The 21299-nt window shown below is 36.7% G+C and overlaps 1 protein-coding gene across 7 annotated transcripts in view; it reads right to left on the bottom strand.

The window, feature by feature from the left end:
* LOC127650627 (NACHT, LRR and PYD domains-containing protein 3-like) overlaps positions 1-21299 on the bottom strand; it is a 710662-nt gene that overhangs the window by 652320 nt on the left and 37043 nt on the right. For 2 of the 7 annotated variants that reach the window (XM_052136160.1, XM_052136161.1), the window contains exons 1-3: positions 9812-10030; positions 9230-9310; positions 7419-7526 (exon numbers count right to left, since the gene is read on the bottom strand). In XM_052136160.1, coding sequence (XP_051992120.1) covers positions 7419-7526; positions 9230-9310; positions 9812-9843 — 221 coding nt within the window. In that variant the 5' untranslated portion in view covers positions 9844-10030. Of the gene's footprint in view, positions 1-7418; positions 7527-7637; positions 7808-9229; positions 9311-9811; positions 10031-11230; positions 11294-21299 lie in introns of those variants that run through there. The other 5 variants (XM_052136158.1, XM_052136171.1, XM_052136172.1 and 2 more) reach the window with 4 other exon arrangements.

The following is a 21299-nucleotide window of genomic DNA, read 5'->3' on the forward strand; positions in this document are numbered from 1 at the left end:
ACACTCGAGCCGCTGTGAACAAACATCTCTCACAGCACTCATGAATGCACAACAGACGTCAAGATTTACAGTGAAAAATTACACATTTATACTTTTATATTAAGCTTTAAAGTGAGGCACTCTCCACTGCCATTGTATTAACAAGACCACTCACCATATTCATTAAAACATCTGCTTTTGGGACTTCCGGCGGCAAGATGCGGTGGTAGTCGCTTTCCGCTTGCGCTCTCACATAATTTAATTTTATTTGCACTAAGATAAGTTTAAATATACTCTGGAAAGGGATACATTTCTTTCTAATAACAACCTGCATCTACGGTCAACCGAGGTATTCCAAAATGACAAGCAAAAACGTGAAAAAATCGACGACAAGACAGACACGGCTCGACAGTCCCAACTTAAAGCAAGCTAACATGGAGGCCGCCGTTTAGCAGCACCATAAGTCTCAGCCGTGCGGAGCAATCTTTGACGCCAGAGGACAATACACTTCTTCAGTTGGTTAAACCTGAACTGATATCCTCCCGCAATCAGATGGCAGAAACCATCAAAACAGAGATGGCGAGCTTTCATTCAGAGATTGGACTGATTGTCGAATCCTTTCGATCGGAGGTCAAAAACAAAATGGATGCTCTACAACTGGAGGTAATGGGACAAGTTAATTCCATTCAGACTAAGCAAACCATTATGTCTGATTCCATTGAGAATATAGAAACGACGCTCAACTCCCACCACGACTCGCTAGACACAATGGAAACCACAGTTTCAACTTTGAAAGATCAAATACAGAAGCTACAAGAGCAACAACAAGATCTCGAGAATAGGAGTCGTCGCCAAAACCTGCGTATAATTGGCATACCTGAAGAAGTGGAGAATGGCCGGCCTACTGATTTCATGTCTGGCTTTTTCTCAGAAGTGCTGGGTGAGGATCTATCCGGTCTTCAGTCAGACTCAGTGGTGTTGGGCTCAACGTGCCCTCGCTCCAAAGCCCAGCCCCAGCGGCAGACCCAGAGCAATGATCGTTCGTCTGCACTATTTTTCCGACAAGGCCAAGATTCTCCAGGCCTCCAGGAAGCGCGGTGAGCTTACATTTCGCGGTGCGCCTATCCATATCTTCCCAGATATGAGTGCCGAGCTGAGTCGTAGAAGAGCGGCATTTAACTCTGTGAAAATCAAGCTTAAACAGGCTGGGATTTCCTACGGCATTCATCATCCGGCAGATTTACGGTTCACTTTTGAAAGCACCAAACTTTCTTTCAAATTACCATCTGAGGCGGAGGATTACTATGAACAGCACATCAAACCAAATATGGTCACACACGTTTCTGAATAGTTATTTCTGGATCATTCGTTGATCTCTACCTCCAGCATGTCTGGTGCTTATTCTGGAAATAAACGGCAGTGCTTGTCCACTTTATTATTATTATAATTTTTTTCTCTCCATCTCGACAGTGGGGACACATGGTTAAAGCCTAGAATGTCTTATGAATCTCTTTTCAACAAGACAAAAAACAATTGCATTAAATGTTATTTTGGACATTGAGCGCTTAGAAGTCCAATGCGTTTGGGAACGTTGAAGGTTAATTACATGTGGGATGTCTTCTTGCTTCTCAGTCGGGAAGCTGTAGGGTGGGGGAGGTCGGGTCAAAGTGTTTGTTTGTCATTCAAATTTGTTCATGTATATATGTGCTATCATGTTCAGTTGATAGGTGAATTTCAGAAAAAGGTTGATACATCAGTTTTTTGCTCATTAAATGCTGCAAAACCTGGGACATAGCAAATCACTTACAGTGAACTTTGTGAGTTGGAATGTAAAGGGGGTTAACCATTCTATAAAGCGCAATAAGATACTTACCCATTTAAAGAGGCTGGAGGCAAATATAGCATTTCTCCAAGAAACCCACTTAATATCAACTGATCACTATAAAGCAAATTTATTACTCTGATTTCCAGTCAAAATCACAGGGGACTGCGATTGTTATTAATACGAACACCCCGTTCTGCGTGAGTAATATTCAAACTGATAGAGGAGGTAGATTTGTTATAATAACTGGTACATTATATAATGTTCCCCTGATATTAGCGAATATTTATGCCCCCAACTGGGACGATGTATCATTTATAAAATCTATTTTAACCAATCTCCCCAATTTGACCACACATAAACTAATCCTCCTAGGAGACTTTAACTGTGTGCTCCACCCCACTTTGGATCGGTCTTCAAAAACGCCCTACAAATTATCCAAATCTGCTATGTTTATTAATACTTTTTTTAGAGACATACAAATTCTCAGATCCCTGGCGTTTTTTTATATCCAAATATTAGACAGTTCTCTTTTTTTCCCCAGTACATCGTTCATATTCACGAATCGACTACTTTTTAATAGACGACAAACTTTTATCTTCTCTAACTGACTGTAAATATGAATCTATTGTAATCTCGGATCACAGCCCAGTGGTTTTAAAATTAGCTTTTCCCAAATCGCCAATTCGGAAGACATGGCGCTTTAATAATTTAATTCTTTCTGATCCATCTTTTGTAGATTTTATTAATAATAGAATTGACCTTTTCTTATCCATCAATGATACCCCAGATATCAGTAAAGCCACACTTTGGGAGTATTTAAAAGCCGATATTAGGGGGGAAATAATCTCTTTTTCATCATGGGAGAGGAAAAAAAGAAGCCAGCAATTAAACGACCTCATCAATCAGATTAAACAATTGGACTTGAAATTTGCAATCAATCCCCTACCCGTACTTTTAAAGGAAAGAATAAAGCTACAGACAGAGATTGATCTAATAACATCTGAACAGGCAGAGAGACTTCTGCTTCAATCTCACTCTAAATTATATGAACACTCAGATAAATCTGGGAAAATTCTTGCACAACAAATAAGGCAATATTCAACTACAAACATTATAACATCTATTCGCAGAGAGGATGGCAGGATCACAAAGGATGAATTAGAAATCAATTTGGCCTTTGAACAGTTCTATACAGCCCTATATTCATCCGAAATTGATTATAACCCTTCTGAACTTAATTATTTTTTAAATTCCATTAGAATACCACAAATTCCCTCTAACGATAATGCAGATTTGGAGAAAATTCTAAATGTAGAAGAACTTAATGTAGCTCTCTCAAACATGCAAAACTCAAAAGCTCCAGGGCCAGATGGCTTCACGGTAGAATTTTTTAAAACATTTAAAGGGAAACTAAACTAATGCCCCTGCTACTTGCTGTATTTGAGGAGTCATTCCTTATAGGCCGTCTCCCGCAAACGTTTTATCAAGCAACAATTTCGGTTTTACCTAAGAAAGGAAAAGACCCTCTGAGCTGTAGCTCATTTCGGCCTATATCTCTGCTCAATGTGGACTGCAAAATATTGGCAAAGGTTCTAGCCCTAAGACTGGAGAACATTCTCCCTACTATCGTGGCTCCTGATCAGACTGGCTTCATTAAAAAACGTTTTTCTTTCTTTAATATACGCAGAGTACTAGATATTATTTATTCTCCTGACTCAAATAAGCATATACCTGAAATTTTAATATCTTTAGATGCTGAAAAAGCATTTGATAGAGTGGAGTGGAGCTATTTTTTCAGCTGTCTAGAGAGATTTGGTGTGGGTCCAAATTTTTTGTCCTGGATACAACTTTTGTATGCCTCCCCCTTCTCTTCCGTTATTACAAATAACAATAGCTCACAATATTTTCCATTGTATAGGGGAACTAGACAGGGTTGCCCTCTGTCCCCCTTATTATTTGCAGTGGCAATTGAACCCTTAGCCATCTTGCTAAGGTCAACTTCAGTTATCCAGGGTATATACAGGGGGGGCAGTGAGCACAAATTATCGCTCTATGCAGATGATCTGCTACTATTTATTACAGATCCACATAATTCTCTCCCTCATGTTATGATGGCACTTGAGTGTTTCAGTTGTATTTCGGGTTATAAACTCAATCTTTCTAAGAGTGAACTATTCCCTATAAATTGTGCAGCGAATAAAAAATATTTTTCTGCTTATCCATTTACAGTAGCTCCTGATAAATTTACATATTTAGGTGTGGTTGTTTCGAGGAATATTTCTGAGCTGTTTAAGCTCAACTTTACTCCCCTCTTGGAACTAACTAGGATATCCCTTGAGAAATGGTCTAAGCTTCCCATCTCTCTGATTGGTAGGATCAACGCAATTAAAATGAACACACTCCCTAAATTCCTATATTTGTTACAAACTATTCCTATTTATATTAAGAAATCTTTTTTTACTCATTTAAATAAGATAATCTCTTCTTTTCTTTGGAACAAGAAACCTCCTAGAATACGTTTGTGTTTTCTGCAAAACCCTAAGGAGCAGGGGGGGATGGCTCTCCCAAATTTTCAACTATATTATTGGGCTTGTAACCTAAGAGCTCTGACTTACTGGCAAGGTTCACATCCCATAAACCACTTACCAGACTGGGCCCGGATAGAATCCTCAGCCTGCCTTCCTTCCTCACTTCCAGCCCTCCTCTTTTCACCCTTACCACTTGGTCTAGATTCTCGCTTGTGGCACCCTATGGTTTGGAACTCCGTCCTAAAATTTTTTGGATGGCAGAGAGGTTCAATTTGTGCCCCAGTTGCCAGAAACCATCGATTCACTCAACCTCTAAATGACCAGGCATTCTTGCTATGGCAAGAAAAAGGAATCTTAACATTCAAAGATCTTTTCACTGAGGGCTCCTTCTCATCCTATGTGCAATTAGAATCTCATTTTAAATTACCCAAAACCCATTTTTTTAGATATCTACAGGCACGCGACTTCACACGCAAGAATTTTATATCTTTTCCTTCCCTTCCCGATCCAAACCCTATTGACACACTCTTTCCTGATGACCCAGAGCAAAAAGGCGCTATTTCTAGCTTATATATAAAACTTATATCATCATTATCCACCTCTGTTAATGCACAAAGACATTCCTGGCAACTGGACCTCAATATTTGTCTGACAGATGAGGAATGGAATGAGGCTATATATAGAATCCACGGCTCTTCTATCTGTGCTAGACACAGCCTTATTCAATTCAAAGTGGTCCATAGACTTCATTTATCCAAGGCCAATCTGGCAAGGATGTATTCCTCTGTTGACCCTACCTGTACAAGATGTAAGCAGTCCCCTGCTACCTTAGCTCATATGTTCTGGTTATGTCCTAGACTGTCTGTTTTCTGGTCGCAGATTTTTGTATCTTATTCTAGAATATTCAGTAAAGATGTTTGTGCAAATCCTATAACTGCCATCTTTGGTATTGTGTGTGAAAAAAACACTTTTTCAAAAAGTGAATTGGACTGTATAGCCTTTACTTCTTTGCTGGCAAGGCGTTTAATTTTGATAAATTGGAAGCAATCCTTCCCCCCTTCTTTTAAACAGTGGGCCAGAGATGTGTTACAATTCCTGAGTTTGGAAAAAATAAGACTTAACTTAAGGGGCTCCGGGCCTAAGTTCACTGTCATGTGGCATCCTTTTATAACATATCTCCAAAAACAATTATAACTGTAACTGGACGAATTGTTGCTGTAGTCAGGTTTTGCCTATGATCTACTGATGTTATTCTTTCTCTTTATCATATATATATATATATTTTTCTTTTTCTTTTCTTTATACGATGTAAAAGCACAATGTTTGTCTGTATACATGTTGTGCTGTCATGTTGTTGGCTGTGTTGTTATGTGAATATGTGGGTTGATTGTTGTCAATAAAAAAAGAAAAAAGAAAATAACTTAAAAAAAAAAAAAAACATCTGCTTTTGTGTCTTCTGCATGAGGGTGAGTGAATTATGACACAATTTTCATTTTTAATGAACTGAGAAATCCTGAAGCTGCAGTGAGGACGTGTGTTTTATTTGATCATTCAGAACACAAAACACCTACATAACGGACATTACAAGCAGGGGCGGATTACGATTTCTGAGGCCCTGAGCAACCGACCAACCCGGGCCCCATTTAGAAAATAGTTGCTTCAATTACGTCAAATTGATTTTAAATCATAATTTTAAATTCATCTTATAAGCCGTTGTAGCAAAGTACATTCAAAATGTTTAATGAAATAAAAATCTAGTTAATTATAATGAATGATGTTTTCCAGTTGTTGTTGTTTTTTGTGAACAGGATGTGCAAGAATCTACTTCACCCAGTAATATTTTGGAATTTAGTTGGTATTTATTAATAATCCATTAATGTTTCCCATGGACTACACTTCCCATAATTCCCTGCCCTCATCACTGCCAGCTGTCTCCTGTTGTCCTCACCTGTGTTTAATTTGTCATTAGTCCTTTGTGTATTTAAAGCCCTGTTTGTTTGCTCACCGGTTGTCAGTTGTTGAATGTATTCATGTCTTGTTCTAAGCCCTGTTCTTGGTTTTTCTTTATACTCTGAGTTCATCTTTTGTGTTCATTAAAAGCTGCACTTAGATCCTCATTCCTCGTCTGCCTCATTACACGGTCATTGCGTGACACACTGAAGAAACACAGATATGCGGTGCAGCAGTCAAGGATGTTCGTCCAGCACGTGTTCATTGGAAAACAATGAAACAACAGAGCAGACACACAAAAACAGGTTTGGTGTGAATGGCCCCTAACACATCCGTTTGCGTGTATCCAAACGTGTGAAAGAAGTTCTGAATATTTTTTCATAAATTACAAACCCAAAGTCCTGCTGACCTGAACCCAGCAGCTTCTAACATGAACCGCTCTGAGAGCGCTGACAACGGCGTGTTCACGTGTGTACCCAGAACATCATGTCACTTCGCTTACTTTTGATGAGCTTTCCTATCGGTGTGGGGGCCCTCTCGACGTCCGGAGCCCCATGCAATTGCAACTGATTACAAGATCATTAGGAGTTTTTAAGCATCTTACATTTTTTACAGAGACCAGAATTCCTTTAAAAACATAAACAGCCTCTTTATTGTGTTGTATTCAATGTAGTACGAGACAATTTCTTCAGTTTTTCAGTGTTACTGAAATACTGTCAAACAAAAGTGAAAAAGTGTCAACACATATCCCTACAACATATTCTTCATCAGACACAGATTACTGTAGCACAGGTGGAAACATACTGTAACATATAGTCAACATGTCCTTTTTTAGTAACATTGTGATCTCCAGCAGACTGTATGTCCTGTGATAAACCTGAGGAACAATCTCTTGTCATGTCTGATCATCTCTGTCATGTTCACATGATATTACTGTACAGTATAAAGATGAGCTCTTGTGAAGAGATGCCAATGAAACTGTTACAGTAAAGCAATCAGCTGTAGAAGGACTCATTATTTTTATTATAATTCCATATTTCCTTTTAGATTTATATTTTTTACACTGGATTCTTTCTAATCGTCCCTCAGACTGTGGTGTACACGTTCATACTGTCAGTCAACATGAGAGTCCTCACCTCACATCAGCACAAGGGGCTCCTGAACTGAATTTAAGTGGACGATCCATTGACTGGTCACTCTTCATGGACACACAGCTGGATTCAGGAGATTCTCCATGAATGACACTAAAACACAACAGCAAAATATGTCTGCTATAAAAACAGGTGCACAAACACAATTTCCTCAGAATTTCTTCCTTCAAGACAGCGATCATCTCTTGTCTAGAAGCTCTTTACCATTGCCGTTCATATGCACGAGCCAGCTGAAGGACTTTTCGCGGGTAAAACTTTCGGCTCCCCTTACGGTGTCCTCGTGAACATCACAGCGTCTCACCGATTGATGCTTCGCTGATGGATGGGCCTCATCATCCTGATTCCCCGCAGCACTTCGGCAGGGTTTGTGTATCCTTACAAATAATTGCATATTATGTATTGTATACTGTGTGATATAAATACAAGCATATATTCATTTAAATAAGCAATTATTTTTAAAGATGTGTTACGTCCAGAGACGTATTCAGATGGTTGGTTTTAACTGTGTTTCCTTTAACGTGTTTTTGTGTGCTTTACCAGCCCAGACAGAGGAAGCATAAAAGCAGAGAAGAAACTGCCAGAGGGAGAGAAATATTCCCACAAAAGCTTTCTCCAGAACATTGTCTTTGTCCTGCCCAGCTTGTTGTAGCAGATTGTGAATTAGTTGTTGAAAGTTCTACTTTTGGGTATTGTATCTCTATCTATATTTGACTGTTGTAAGTACATGTGTTATTGGATGTTTATTTGGAAGCTGTAGGGAGGTGGGTGCCATTTTTGTTGTACTCAGTTTTCTCCTGTTTTGAGGCCAAGAAGGATGCTAGAGTATTATTGTGCTATTAAAAAAGAAAGAGTTTTACTACTTCAGTTAGGTTTGTTTGTTTGTTTGTTTGTTATTTTGGCCTTGCCCTCTCCTGAAGCCATTGCTTCCCTTTTCGTGTTTATTCACAATACCTTGTCCTTATTTCTTTTACTATAAATAAAGACCTTAAGTAATTTGTTTAATTGTGGTGCTGTGGCAGGGTTCAGATTAATGCTCTTTAAATGTTTAATCTACGTTGCATCCGTTTATACCCCAATACTTTATTCTCTCTCATAGAGAAAATGACTACATCTCATTTTACATTGAATTCTTACATACATGCTAACCAGCTGAACATTGCTGATTCTCACACACCTTGTGTGTTTTATGGAAGATGTCGTGTTGTTGTTATGTTACACACAGGAACTGTTTGGTCATGTTTAATGCACAGTCCTAGTTCAACATTCAGCAATTTCACTTCTGCTTATTTGATGAAGATATATTTGAGCACATGACATTACACAGCAGATCTGATCTGAATGTCACTAAAGCTGGAAAGACTTTTGTTCTGTTCTCTGTAGTTTATTTCTGTGTCACTAGGTGGTGCATCTGGTTTTACTCAGTTGATGCTGATATCTGCTGATGACAGCTGTCTTAAATCTGTCAATCATCTTTTCAATCATTTATAGAAGTTTGTCTGTAAGTATCAAAGTGTTTATGAGATGTTTATCTTCATCTTATGTTTGATATTGATGATGTTATTTAAGGTTAAGTTTGATGTTTAGAAAGTCGTTTATTTTTTCCATCACCTGTACTTGTCTTTATGATTGTATTCATACTGTAGATCTCACTTTACCCTGAAGCTGTTTTCACATGTTTATACTTGAGATAATCCAGTCTGTTCTCATTTCTCCTCAGTGTTTTTATACTGTAGTGTTGTGCAGCATATCAGAAATATCTATCAGTGTATTTTATTAAAGCATTGAAATCCTCTGACCTCTTGACCTTCCCTGTGTCTGTCTGTCCACTGAGATCCTTTGTGGAGTCCATGACATCATCTGAACAGTCCACTGAACACCTGTCAACAAACGGGACATCATCTATATTTGTGACGTGTTTATTTGTTCAATACTGACACATATTTGTTTTTATTTGTACTCTAGAATATTCCATTAGAAATGAATCAATGAGGTTCAATTGCAGACTGTCAGCTTTTATGACATGTTAAACACCAGCATAAAGAGAAAACATCAGAAGACTCAACAGAAGAAAACAAAGCAACGTTTCAAGTCAATAGAAGAAATAACATTTCAGTGCCAAAGAAACTGAACACATACTGACAATTCAGATAAAAGAGCAAAAGTCTCAGTATCTGTTTGTTCTGCTGTGATTAATACTTAGATATCTGTTAGATGTCTTACTGTAGCTGATAGTTTGAAAGGTTTATTATTGTCCTCTTGTTTTGGTTTGTTTTGCAGTGCTAATTAAAGTTAGTTTTGTTTTTGATATTCCAGACACATTCAGTGATAAACGGCAAAAACTCTTAAACGGCTTAGAAAATATTTTCCAATATATTTACTGTAAAACATGGAAATATAATACTCCATCCATCCATCTTCAACCGCTTATCCGAAGTCGGGTCGCGGGGGCAGCTGCTCCAGCCACATTTGTAACGGAGGTTGGATGTTAGAGGTGTCTCAAGGAGGGAATATAGATATAACTCACGCGAGAAGGAGACACATGAGACAAACAGGTGTTAGCATTTCAACCTGCATTTAATAAAATGTCCAAAAAAAGAGCGCTACCTCCTCCACATACACGTGGGGAAGCGTATAACATCCAACTTAGTCACACAACATAATAGGAAAAACAAAAAGAAATACAAGTTGAAAGCAACTATCTCCTCACATCCTCCACTTTACACACCTTCTCTTACGCTCTCTCTGCGCAACTGTATCAACTCTCAACTGTAACCAGCTCTGACTGGGGGACCCCGAGGCGTTGCCAGGCCAGTGTGGACATGTAATCTCTCCACCTAATCCTGGGTCTTCCCCGAGGCCTCCTCCCAGCTGGACGTGCCCGAAACACCTCAGGGAGGCGCCCCGGGGACATCCTTACCAGATGCCCAAACCACCTCAACTGACTCCTTTCGACGAAAAGGAGCAGCGGCTCTACTCCGAGCTCCTCACACTATCTCTAAGGGAGAAGCCCGCCACCCTTCTGAGGAAGCCCATTTCGTCCGCTTTTACTCGCGACCTTCTTCTTTCGGTCATGACACAGCTTTCATGACCATAGATAAGAGTAGGAACAAAAATTGACCGGTAGATCGAGAGCTTTGCCTTTCGGCTCAGCTCTCTTTTCGTGACAACGGTGCGATAGAGCGAGTGCAATACCGCCCCCGCTGCCCCGATTCTCCGGCCAACCTCCCGCTCCATTGTCCCCTCACTCGTGAACAAGACCCCGAGGTACAACTCCTTCACTTGGGGCAAAGATAATACTATACTTCAAAATTGTTTTCATTATTTTCACACGATATTATGAGCATTAACCTGCAAAAGCCATCGCAATGTTATTTACCCCAGGAAGAGGTCCTCCTTTTTTTTTGGGAGTGCAACTTTCGTTTTACCCCTTGTGGTAACAGCTATGACAACGACGTTGTGTGAATTACAGTGTTGTGTATGTCACAGGACATATTACATACTTCTTTCTGAAGTTAGCTAGCTTCGGCAAATTAGAAAGTTCCTCTCTGATGATTTTTATCAGCTATAACTACTAATAAATGCCAAAAACTATTATTATCACTCTTGATCAATCGACATTTGCAACTATATAATACAAATCTTAGTTGAAATGAGTAGACCCTATTTTCTTTTCTCAGCTGTAAAATATACGACTGTTCACTCCGCCATCTTGAGACCCTCCCCATCACTGAATGTGTCTGAAACATCAAAAACAAAACTAACTTAACCTCACTGTTTAACAGCAGTTCAGTACTCACCTGTCAAGAACTGTTGATGTTCCTCTTTACTGACTAGAATATCACCTACAAAATACTTCACAATGAATTTATTGAATGTTTCAGACGATTCAGTGGAACAAAAACTGTCAAACTTTTTCTCTGTTTCTCTCCTTATGTAATTTCCTTCTCTTCCCAGAAAACAGGGGACGTTCCCCGGACATTGCGAACTTCCACTTTGGCCAACTTTGTAACATTCAAGTCCAGTTTTCGTCCGGGCCAGAGATCGCGACCGTCCCTCATCTGACATTTCCACAACAACACTTGCAAAATCCCTTCGCCCATGTGTTCCCTTTATCATCAGACCACCTTGCAACTCAGAGAAAGGAAATATTAAACTAAAATATAAAACCCATTTTGGATTTAACCATAAGAAATGTGGATATTCCTTAAAACATCCCTTAAATGAACTATGATAATGGATTTTATGCAGAAACCATGTTTTGTTTTGCAGATTGACATTAAGATGGTTTTGTGGTTGCTATGGTTTTACTAATAAAAATTATAGTTACTATGGAACGAAAATTATTTTCCTTAATATTGATTTAGAAACGATAAAATCCAATACTGATACATTTATTTGGATTAATATGACAGTGTGTATAAGAGGTTCTTTTAGAGTCTTTGCATGATCCCATATATGATGTACTGTGAAATAAATAATTGTCTTCATAGCAAATATCCACACAAGCACATTAAATCAATGAAAAACAAACTGAACGTATGACTACAGCCCAAACGAAAACTTCTAAGACTTTTATTATTGCCAAGGGTTCAAAATGCAAGCAAACAGTAATGTAGAATGAGAGTTGCTGAATCAGATGCAAGCAATGACAGCAAATGCAGGAGAGGCCACACAGGATGGAAACGAGTCCAATGCTGAAATTGAAAAGAAAAATGAAAAAGATACAGTTAAGATATCCTCATGTAAACTCGGACTGCATCACATTCTACACCATCATTTAAACTGGCAAACTGTTGCTCAGGCTGCAGCATAAGGTCAATTATTATTTTCTCTCAAAATAATAATAATTATATTATATTATATTTCCATCCAATATTCTGCATGAAACTGTTATTCTTCATTATTATTATTATGTTGAGAAAAATAAAATAAATCACCTTATGCTGCAGTGAGCAACAGTTTGCCAGTTTAAATGATGGTAGAATGTGATTTGCGTGTCTGAGAGTTGCTGCAAGACTTTTATAATCAACCAATTGTGTGTGAGGAGTTACAGAGAGTGCTTATTTTCCAAAATAGTATTACTGTAAAACATGGAAACATAATAATATTCTTCAAGCTTGTTTTCATTATTTTGAGTTACACCGGAAGAGGTTTTGTGTAATAACTTGGTGTGTGAACTGCATGTGCAATATAAACATTATTTTTGTTATAGTTTTTTGTTGAAGGAGATAAAGACACGAAACCAACATCATTCAATAGAAAATGTTTGTTCTTTTCTCAAATAGGAAAACGTGAAAGTAGCGCACTGTCCTCCTCTAGTGAATGATGATTTAGTGTTTATATCTCTAACAAAACAAATGAATATTACAAAAATACGATTTAACTCACATTGCGACAGATTTTGCAGACAAATGCTCATAATATCGAGTGAAAATAATGAAAACAAGCTTGAAGAATATTATTAGTTTCCATGTTTTACAGAAATACTATTTTAGAAAGTCGTTTAAGAGTTATCGCCGATAATCGCTGAATGTTTCTTTATTTCTTTATTTAAACTGCATATTAACATAAAAACATCAAGAGAAAATCCCACACAATCAACATTGTATAATTTCCATCTCAGGTACAAATAATACAGTTATTCAAATAATAACATACAGAAAAATTAACAAATAGGCCTAAAATAATAATGCCAGAGTATTAAAAAACAAAACAAATAAACAAAGGATAAGATGCCATTTATTTATCCATTTTGAATTTGCAAACAATATTACAAGTTTTATTTGTACACTTATACAAAAGATTACAGTGTTGTTTAAAATCATTTATAAAATAAAATATTAAATGTGGTTTATCACCAGACCACTTTCTGAAACTTCCCCAATAAAACAATTGAATGATATTTGCTTTATCCTTTTCCACCCCACAGTCATTAACATATATCATTATATCAGAATCATTGTGACATGATTTATGACATTTCTGATGCAATTATTTTAAACTTTGTCTATTAAGATGTTTACAATATTTTGTTTTACTTATGAAATAATCAAAGGGTTTTCGCTGCAGTTATTCTTGAGAAGATACAAAATATCTTTGTGTGTTTAGCGTCCATCACAATTGTCTAAAAGTCTAATTGGGATTTTAAACTTGTTCAGCAAATCTGTGTATGATGACAAACCTCCATCACTGTTCATTAACTGACTAATACAATGTTATTATCAAACCATATATTAATAAACAGAGATTTTACTGCCATGTCAGTTTGATTCGCTCTTTCATCGATTTTCACAGTCAAGATACGAAAGATGTTTTCTTGCATTTCACTTAAAGACTCACATCCATCATCGTTCGTGGCTTTTTCTGTGGATGTTTTGTTGGGGTGTTTGGGTCAGAGTTACACATTTCTCCATCTTTCGCTTCACAAGTATAAGAGTGAACTTCAAGTATCTGTCTTTTTTCTTCTGCAGCAGACTCGACGTGTCTACAGATTTCTGCATTATGATGTCTTACTGAAGTTAGCTTCCGCAAATAAGAAAGTACCTCTCTGATGAATTTTAGCAGCTACTAATAATAAATTACAATTAAAAATAACAGTTATTACTCGTGATCAATTGACTTTTGCAACTATATAATACAAATCTTAGCTAAAATGAGTAGACCCTATTTTCTTTTCTCAGCTGTAAAATATACGACTGTTCACTCCGCCATCTTGAGACCCTCCCCATCACTGAATGTGACTGAAACATCAAAAACAAAACTAACTTAACCTCACTGTTTAACAGCAGTTCAGTACTCACCTGTCAAGAACTGTTGATGTTCCTCTTTACTGACTAGAATATCACCTACAAAATACTTCACAATGAATTTATTGATTGTTTCAGACGATTCAGTGGAACAAAAAATGTCGAACTTTTTCTCTGTTTCTCACAAAATGGATCCTGTTTTAATAGTTTCACTTTCTCTTTCAACAACGTGTCTAGATTCATCCTCTATCTGCTGTACCGAAGTGACTTTATGAACCTCAGTTTACTCAAAAAAAAAAAAAAAAAAGAAAAACATCTTAAAGACATCACATAAAATGTTCCTCTCTGAATTATATTTATTACACCTCATTATGACATGCTCAACATGTTCAGGAACATTACAAACATCACATTTATCTGATTTACACTTTGCCATTAAATAAAGGATTTGAATCCAGTATGTCCGAGTCTTAATCTTGAAAGAATCACTTCTTCTCTTCTGCATTTTCCTTTGAGAGTCTTCAGCTTAATTGATTTCTGTTTGCTATCTGTGTCCCACTTCTTCTGCTACGATTCCCTCACTGCCGTTCTTCCATTTGGCCTCATCTTTTCCAAACTTTCATTATTTCATTGTCCTTTAATTTCAACTCTCTCTTGCATCCCATCTGCTATCTCATCACCCTCCACACCAACATCAGCAGCAACCCAACACAACTGTACATTAATTACAACTCTTTGTATTCTCAGCGTTATCATAAATATCTCCATCAATAAATCATCTCTTATTGTTTCTTTTGAATTGAAACTATTAAGAGCTGCAATAGAGTCAGAACAAATGAAACTCTCTCAGGCCTTCTTCTATCCATTGAACACTAATATTATAGCTGCTATTTCTGCTGTAAATACAGAGAATCTGTCATTCATTATTTTGTGTATGACTACATCAAACTCAGGTATGCACACTCTGGATCTTTAGATCATCAGTAAATATTGGCATATAGTTATAATAATTCCTCTTTACATAATCTTGAATCAAATATCCAGTGTTATCTGCATTCCTGTCAGTCCATTCTCTCTTCTGATCTACGAGTCCACATTGGAAATATCCATGGAGGAACATCACACAGTGTTTGTTCATACTCTAACTTATTTAAACCATATTATTTCTGTATTTATACTCCAATCAAATCCTTTACATTTCCGTTGTTGTGTCATCTGTCAAGGAGTCTGAAAGAGACAAACAACATTTAAAGGTGCAGCAGGTGTTTCATGCTCTTAAAGGGATAGTTCAGCCACAATTACAAATCTGTCATCATTTTCTCAGCCTCATGTTGTTCTAAACCCGTATGTCTTTATTTCTTCAGTGGAACACAAATGATCTTATTCAACATTCACTTTCATTAATGGGGAAAAGATTCAGTGACTGAGGTCTAACATCTCATTTACTGTTCCACATGTTAAAGGGGTTTGGTACAACATGAGGGTGAGTAAATGATGACAAACCGTTCACTTTCAATGAACTATCCCTTTAAAGCTTATAAAGTGCAGTGATAATGTGTGAGATGTGTAAATTCAACACCGGCTATTCCTTACAAACCTTCTAATGTGACTGTACTGATGTGTATCTGTGTGTCATTTATTTGACTCATTACAGCCATAAACAGGCGAATATCTCCTCAACATTCACATTAAATCATCGTCTCTTACACAAATGATCTCTTCAGTAACTCAATCACTTTGGCTGCTCACCAGTAATTTCAGTGTCAGACCCAAGATCTCAACAAAACTGCAAAGTCTTTGTGACGGATGACTTTGTTTTCTCTGCACAATAATCTGAGATAGGAGAAAGTATTTTAACATCAAAGTAATTACACCCTTGTGCTTTAAACAAAGTTCATGAAAATATCATTTTTATTTTGTCTTTAAAGTGGAAATGTCACTGAACATGTTCATTTTAGGACAGCAGATTAGGAATGTGGAAATGAAGCCTGTGAAACTCTGAGGCTTTACTTGGATTGTTCTGGGAAAAGATTCAAATCTTCCAGAGTGTAAAAACAGTTTCATCTGCTGGTTAGTACGAAATAAACAGCAAAACACCTGATGATGAAGCACCAATCATACACCTCACTGATGTAGTTTCAATGTTACATGCACAAATAAAAGCCTAACAAGTGTGTGTGTGTTTATTTTACCCATTAAAGCATCGCAATAAATGCCAATATGAACCTATATAATTCAATATTATGTAATACTGTAGAATAATGTATAGAAATATTGCTAACAGATCAGAATACAACGAAATTCTATCCAATATTCAAGCACATAACAAATACTTTAAAATGCGTTACATTACAATACATAAAAAAATCATTATTGCACAGATTATGTTACATTAAACCTTGCAGTTACAGCATTATCTACATACATGTACTATATGTATATTATGTGTGTGTTTGTGATACGTGTATGTGTGTACATGTGTGTGAGGGGAGCTGGATTGATAGAAGTAGCTATGGCTTCTGCAGCCTGTCCACAGCTCTGGCGGGAAAAGCTGTTCCGTAACCGATTAATCTGTGTTCCTGGGGAGCGGAGGGTGACAAAAAGGGGTTTGCAGGATGTGAGTGATCCTGCTGGATGTTTGTGGCCCATGTGAGAACACGTCTGAATAGATGTCACACAGATTTGAGAGGGGTGCCGACAATACTTTCATCTTCACAATCCTCTGCATATACAGTTTTGTGTGCAGCAGTGCAGCCGGAATACCACACAGCAATAAGTCATGATGCTTTTGTGCAGCGGTATAGAAGCTGATCAGCAGTCTGGGGTTGTGTCTGATACAAGTATAGCAACTGTAGACATTATTGTGATACTGTATTACAAAATAGAAAGTGATTTGTAAAGGCCCACTGCATCATTTGGCTTCCCGATATTATGGGGTTATGTATTACCATAAACCTCTATATGACTCGAACACAAATGTTTGTGCATGCCTTTGGAACAGCACAGATGTGATTATATTATGACTTTTCTTCATTATTATGAAGTAACTGTTTCATTTGTTTTCATGTCTGACATCAGTGACGTCAGTTTTTGCAGCTCTGCCAAGTTTTGTTGAAAGCACCAAAGTTTATTTTATTTTAATGCCAGTGGAGAACCCAGAAATGTGTTTAAATTATATTTGAGGTCTCTAGATATTTATTGGGGTATTTTTGTGTTTGGAGACATATATTAACTGTGTATTATTCTGTATGCATCTGCATATGTGGTGCATGTATTAATGTGTATGTATGTATTTTCTTACATATAGAAATTGATGATATTGATATATGGTTATTGATGATAAAGTTTGTGTAGTATTTGTTCTGTTTTTATGAGCCAGTTAAGATAAGGTAAAATAATAATTAAACATTGTGCTAATTCTAAAATGGGATAGAAATGAAATGAAATGTGGATTGTGTAGACTTGTTAAAAGTTCAAACTGTTCAAATAAGAAAAACAAGGAATGAATTAAGGAAACCATAAGCATGTAAAATATATTGTTTAAATACATTTGCTTAAATAAATTAAACATATTGGTGAAATATATGGTCATAACATACAATATTATATAAATAATAATCATATACATCGTATTAATATATGTCAATATACTCATTTAACACGGACAATTTATATATGTTATAAACTTGTATGAACATATATCTGGAGATATGTATATATGTGATATATTGTCTTATATTTAGCATATATGACGGCGTCACTTGCGATATAGGGACATATATGTCATATATTACATTTCTGAAATATGAAGACGGAACTTCATTGAGTGAAATCGAAACATTTGAGACGCGTCTGCTGCGACTGTATTGAAGCATTTCTCCACGAGAAAACATGATCGAGATGTTTCTGTAACAGTATCATGAATCATCTTCAGTGGATTATTTACTCACAACTGGACAGAGAGATGATCTCCATTATTATTATTATACTGTTTTACTCAGTATGTGCACTCCAAATCAAGTGTGGTAAGAAACCTTTTGTGTGTGTGTGTTAATAATACTGAACAGAGACAGCTCGAAAGATTTCAAGCTGTAAATGAATGTACACAAGTAAATATATATACCAGCTAGTGTGATTTCAGCACACAATTCTTGCTTTGTCATTTAAACTTGAACTATAAATCTTTGTAGTACAAATGGAAATGATGTCTCATGTTCTTCAGTTGATATCATCCTCCTCTCTGTAATTCATCGTTTTAACTTTACAACTCTTTATTTTATAATGCAAATATCTTCATAAATTGAACAGTTAGAGGAGTGAGATCACTCTCATCATGATCAGTCTGATTTTGATTTATTCACAGCAGTTTATTTTCTCTGTCAAATCTAATTCAAGTTTTGGTGCTTTTAGTCTATATTTATTCCCTTTAATGTCATCAATGTGCTGATGTACTTCCAAATGCAGACAACATTAATTTCAGAAGAAATGATCATTTCAAATCATCAGTTTGTCTCTTGTGAGGAAAGAACCGGTCGAGACACAACAGTGCTCTGAACAGAAGTGAAGATTTACTATTCAACAGTGTCTTAAAGTCACAACAGATTTTACACACTCACGTGATTTAAGTGAGCTGACTTTCAAAGGATGAGGAGAAAATAGCTTTTGTGTTTTTATTTTTATTATTTTATGCTTTGAACAACAAAACACGAGCACAATACAACATATATTTGTGTTTCAGGGGAGCAAGAGGAAAAAACATTCATTCACAAACACACTTGATCTTTCATTTATACACAGATTCTGAAGAGCACAGATGAACAGTTTTTACAGCTTTTCTATTTGTACTATTTTGAATAATAGAAATATAATTCTCAATGTATTTAAAAACTACTGAAAAAAGGAGCTTTTTGTTATAAAACTTGCATTTATGAGTGTGAAATTTGACTAATAAAATAAACAGATTCATTAAATAAGCTTCACTATTAACACTGTTGTAATATTTTAAATAACCAAAAATGACATTTTCCAAATGAAAGTGAATCTTTTCATTAATAAACGTCGACAGATCTTTCCAGAACTGTTTCACATCACTACAATGCCAGAAAATGTGAGACACTGTTTCAAGTGCAAAGAGCTAAAAGAGCAGTTAACATCAATGTCTTTCTGAAACTTACAAAGAAAATGTTCAACAGGGAGAATTTGTGTTTTATCCTAAAAGAAATGTCTTTTATCTTATTTGTAACAAAATAACCAAACAAACACTTTCCCAATAGTGTAAGACTTGATGCAACCTCCTTTAAAAACAAAGAAGAATAGATTTATTGATTTTGATTGTAAAAAAACTCATTTGAGCACATTCTGGATCAGTTGGGTTAATTATGGGCATATCAGTCGGCTTCATTACTTTATGTCAAAATAATGTCAATGTCACTTTATTTCTAAAGCACAACTAAAACAACAGCTGTTGACCAATGTGCTGTACAGAGTCAAATAAACTGAATCAAATACATCAACAATCCACAGCAATACACCTCTAGCGCATATGATCACCTCACTGATTAAAAGTGATCACAAACAGATGTTTTAAGTTCTGATTTAAATGGGATATAGTCGAGGCCATTAATAGAACAGAATAGAAGAATTTAAAGACCATTAATAGAACTTTAAATTCAATTCTATAGTGTCCCGGCAGCCAGTGTACTGATATTAATGTAGGTGTAATGTGTTCCTATTAACTCCAGTTCGAGTCTGCTGCTGTATTTTGCACTATTTGGAGACTAGAAAGGAAGCTTGACTAATACCTGTATAAAGTGAGTTACAATAATCGAGTCGAGACGTGATAAAAGCATGGATAGTCCTCTCAAAGTTCTTAAAACACAGGAAGGTCTTCACCTTTGCTCGCGATCTTAGATGGGAAAAGATGGATTTGACCACAGAGCTGACTTGTTTGTCACATTTCAGGGCACTATATGTATTGTTCAGTAGACAACAAATAAAGAGAAAAGGATTGCTGGTACTGGTGTCATTATTCCACGAGGAACACACATCATATACAAATTACCAGCAAATGCACCTTTATACAATCCATTACTGCCACTTGCTGGACTAACTCATCACCCATTACTAATAGACACTCACTACACTATCCACATAGACTGCCATGTATTTTACATATTGAGATAGAGGCCTAAAATCAATGTTAGAAGTTTGTTGGGACTCAGAGGGGTCAAATACTATCACCTCAGTCTTACTTTCATTTACATTTAGAAAGTTAAAGGACAGCCAGGCCTTTAGATCAGACAGACAGGCCTTTAGATCAGACAGACAGGCCTTTAGATCAGATAAACAGGCCTTTAGATCAGATAAACAGGCCTTTAGATCAGATAGACAGGCCTTTAGATCAGATAAACAGGCCTTTAGATCAGATAGACAGGCCTTTAGATCAGATAGACAGGCCTTTAGATCAGATAGACAGACCTTTAGATCAGATACACAGGCCTTTAGATCAGATAGACAGGCCTTTAGATCAGATAAACAGGCCTTTAGATCAGATAAACAGGCCTTTAGATCAGATATACAGGCCTTTTGATCAGACAGACAGGCCTTTTGATCAGACAGACAGGCCTTTAGATCAGACAGACAGGCCTTTAGATCAGATAGACAGGCCTTTTGATCAGACAGACAGGCCTTTAGATCAGATAGACAGGCCTTTAGATCAGACAGACAGGTTAGGGAAGTGTCTAAGCAGTTTGTGTTTTGTTTTATCTGAAGATAGATTTGAGTATCGTCCGCATAACAGTGGAAGGAATTGTCATATTTCTTAAAAACCACCTAATGGGAGCATGTAAAGTGAAAATAAAATCGGCCCCAGGATAGAGCCCTGTGGAACTCCACAAGTAAATGGGGACATGTAAACACAAGACTGTGACCATGTGCTGTTTCAAAAACTATTGTGAGGAAATGTCAAATATAACAGGTGGGGAAAGTCCTCCTCTCTGTCCTCTTACGGGCTCCGTATGTTTCACACCTGTATGTTATTATTCTGTCAAACACAACAGAAGCTTTTGCAATATTGAATTTCAGTCAATCACTTCAATTGAAAAGAAAGATGCAATGAAAG

The sequence above is a fragment of the Xyrauchen texanus genome, chromosome 10 (genome assembly GCF_025860055.1).
Source record: "Xyrauchen texanus isolate HMW12.3.18 chromosome 10, RBS_HiC_50CHRs, whole genome shotgun sequence".
Classification (NCBI taxonomy): Eukaryota; Metazoa; Chordata; class Actinopteri; order Cypriniformes; family Catostomidae; genus Xyrauchen; species Xyrauchen texanus.